Here is a 2423-nt window from a genome sequence, read left to right as displayed (position 1 = left end):
GATAGTTTCTTCATTTTCTTTTCTTTTTTTTATTAACAAAAAAGTATACAAACAATATAAAACAAAGAACAATATGAACACAGAGCCAGGGGATGTTGTTGACATTAAATCAAGCCATAAGTTGTACAAATATTGACTGTTTTCAGTGCCTTATATGGTTAAGGTGAAAAATATTTTTTTATAAAAACAAGCAGGTTTCTGGTTAGTGTATTTATACTAATGAAAATAAAATGTTGCCATTCTGATCACCACATTTAATATAAAATTCTTTTAACTGCTTTCTAAAGAAACTAAATAAAACATTTTCCCATTTCAAAGAAAAGTTCTTTTCAATATGATCAAAACCATATCTGCTGAAGTCCCTCCAAAATGTCCCTGACTGAGCAGATCCAGAGAAGATGGTGGGCAGTCTCTGGGTGGCCTCCACAGAATGAATAATTGGTATCGGTGGTATTGGTATTGGTGTTAAATGTGGTCATGTAGTGTTAAAGGGTTAACGAGCTCACCGAATGGTGACGTTCTGCACGTTTTGGTCAGCTGACTTACGTGAGCGGTGACGTGGAACAGGGAATGTAACCAGGAAGAACGCGTTCACAGTCAACGATGCTAACCGGGGTAAGTGGCTCATAAGAAGTGTTTATAGTAGATCTGAGGGAAACTGTTGGTGCAGGCTAATGCCTGGAAGACAGACAGAAACCAACGAAGTGTTCCTGAGCTAACTCTGCTAGCTAATGCTACTGCTAGCGCTAGCATGCTAAAGCTCTCCAGCTAATGTTGACGAGCTTCTGATCTGACGTTCTGATGATGTGTCTCCACATCTTTTTTTGTTTTAAAGGTTATAGATGTCTGCTATAAATGTCGGCTGTAGTCGTGTTTATCGTTAGCCAACACGGCTAGTTGTTGCTTTACATTTGATAATAAAGCATGGTTATAATTAAGCTTACGTATCATACAAAAGACGTCCGTTTTCTTATCAGAAACAACAGCTATAGGAGCAGCATTCCGGGCTGCTGGCTAACCATAGGTTTGGGTCTGACTGGTACCAGTGAAACTGTTCCTGCATGTGTGGAAAGTCAATTTGGGGGTGGGATTATGTAAATTCGCTTCTTCAAACAACCATTGAAACTCTATTGATAATTACTTTAGATAAAGAACCTAATGTGACATAAGTGTGTTTTGTTTTTGTTTGTTTTATATTTTCTAATCAATGCATTTCATTATTTCTGTAATGAGTTTGAAGTATTTGTGTGTGTTTGTCAGTATATTCTTGAAATAAGCCAATCAATTAATCAATCAAACTTCAACAGAAATTGTTCTGGAGGAGAAATGCAGGAGACACAAACACCTGGTAAACCCTGTCACAGGAAGGGCTGTAACGAGTTGATTGTTACTTCTACCTTCCAACCAGATTGATCGATACAGATCCCCATGAGCAAATAAAAGTCTCAAAAGTCTTCTTGAAGTGTTACAAAAAGATTCAATAAATAAAAATCAAACCATAATGATCGTGAAACTGAGAGCAAAAAAGCATCTTTAGCTTTTATGATTTGGTTTAGGCATGTTCAATTGGAAACTGGTGCATTCTTATTTTGTGCTTTTCTTCCTTTATTAAGGCCCAATACACAGTTACCCATGCTCACAAGTGACTCTGTAACCACCAGGAGCTGTGTCTTGTCCAAGGACACTTTAACACACGTGTTGAAGTCAAGGCCCGGGGGCCTTACACCATCGGTTGTTGACGTAGATGATAAGTCCTCCTCCCAATAATAATAATGTTAATAATGACCCGATGTTATCTCACGCTTATTTCTTACTTGTATGATTTTGAAAAAATATATTTTTATGGAGAACAAAATATCGAAAGTTATTTAACCCTTTAACACCTGAGGCGTTGTCTGTGACACTGAAACTCAAAATCTTTGACCTTCTGTTCCTTTTCAACAGCTAACATGATAATTCCAGCAGATTTTGAAGGCGAAATCTTCTGGAATTACCGTGTTAACGGTTGAAAAGTTGCAGTAAATCAAAGAACATAGAGCTCTGGTGTTAAAGGGTTATAAGGTTTCAGTTGAATAATATTTCTGCATGTTTTTATTCATAGTAAAGGTAAAAAAAAATACATTTTGAAGTGTTAAAAATGATTCATAATTGTTTATCCTGTTCGGCCTGCGACTGAAGGTGTGTTTTGGATTTTAGCTTCCTGAGTGATTGAGCTTGACACCCCTGCTTTAACATATGGGCAGGCAAGCCAGTAACCGAACCTGCAACCTTATGATCAGAGCTTAAGCTCTCTGTCTCTGGACACCAGCAGTCCAGCATGATTAATGTGTGTTTTGTGAACTAGATTACAGTAATTTAGTTAGTTTGTGAAAATTTATTTTTATGAAATTGCTCCATGAAAAGTAGAGGAAGGCGGGGGGGGG

General features: G+C 37.4%; 1 protein-coding gene across 2 annotated transcripts in view; it reads left to right on the top strand.

The window, feature by feature from the left end:
- Positions 1 to 461: 461 nt before the first annotated feature.
- tvp23b (trans-golgi network vesicle protein 23 homolog B (S. cerevisiae)) overlaps positions 462 to 2423 on the top strand; it is a 6944-nt gene continuing 4982 nt past the window's right edge. Inside the window, exon 1 of one of the 2 annotated variants that reach the window (XM_024285667.1) lies at positions 462 to 615. In XM_024285667.1, the coding sequence (XP_024141435.1) occupies positions 604 to 615 (12 nt within the window). In that variant the 5' untranslated portion in view covers positions 462 to 603. The remainder of the gene's footprint in view (positions 616 to 2423) is intronic. The other variant, XM_024285666.1, reaches the window with a different exon arrangement.

Source organism: Oryzias melastigma, linkage group LG19 (genome assembly GCF_002922805.2).
Source record: "Oryzias melastigma strain HK-1 linkage group LG19, ASM292280v2, whole genome shotgun sequence".
NCBI classification, from domain to species: domain Eukaryota; kingdom Metazoa; phylum Chordata; class Actinopteri; order Beloniformes; family Adrianichthyidae; genus Oryzias; species Oryzias melastigma.
Note: the sequence above shows the minus strand (reverse complement) of the source record. Positions and strands in the feature narration are given on the sequence as shown.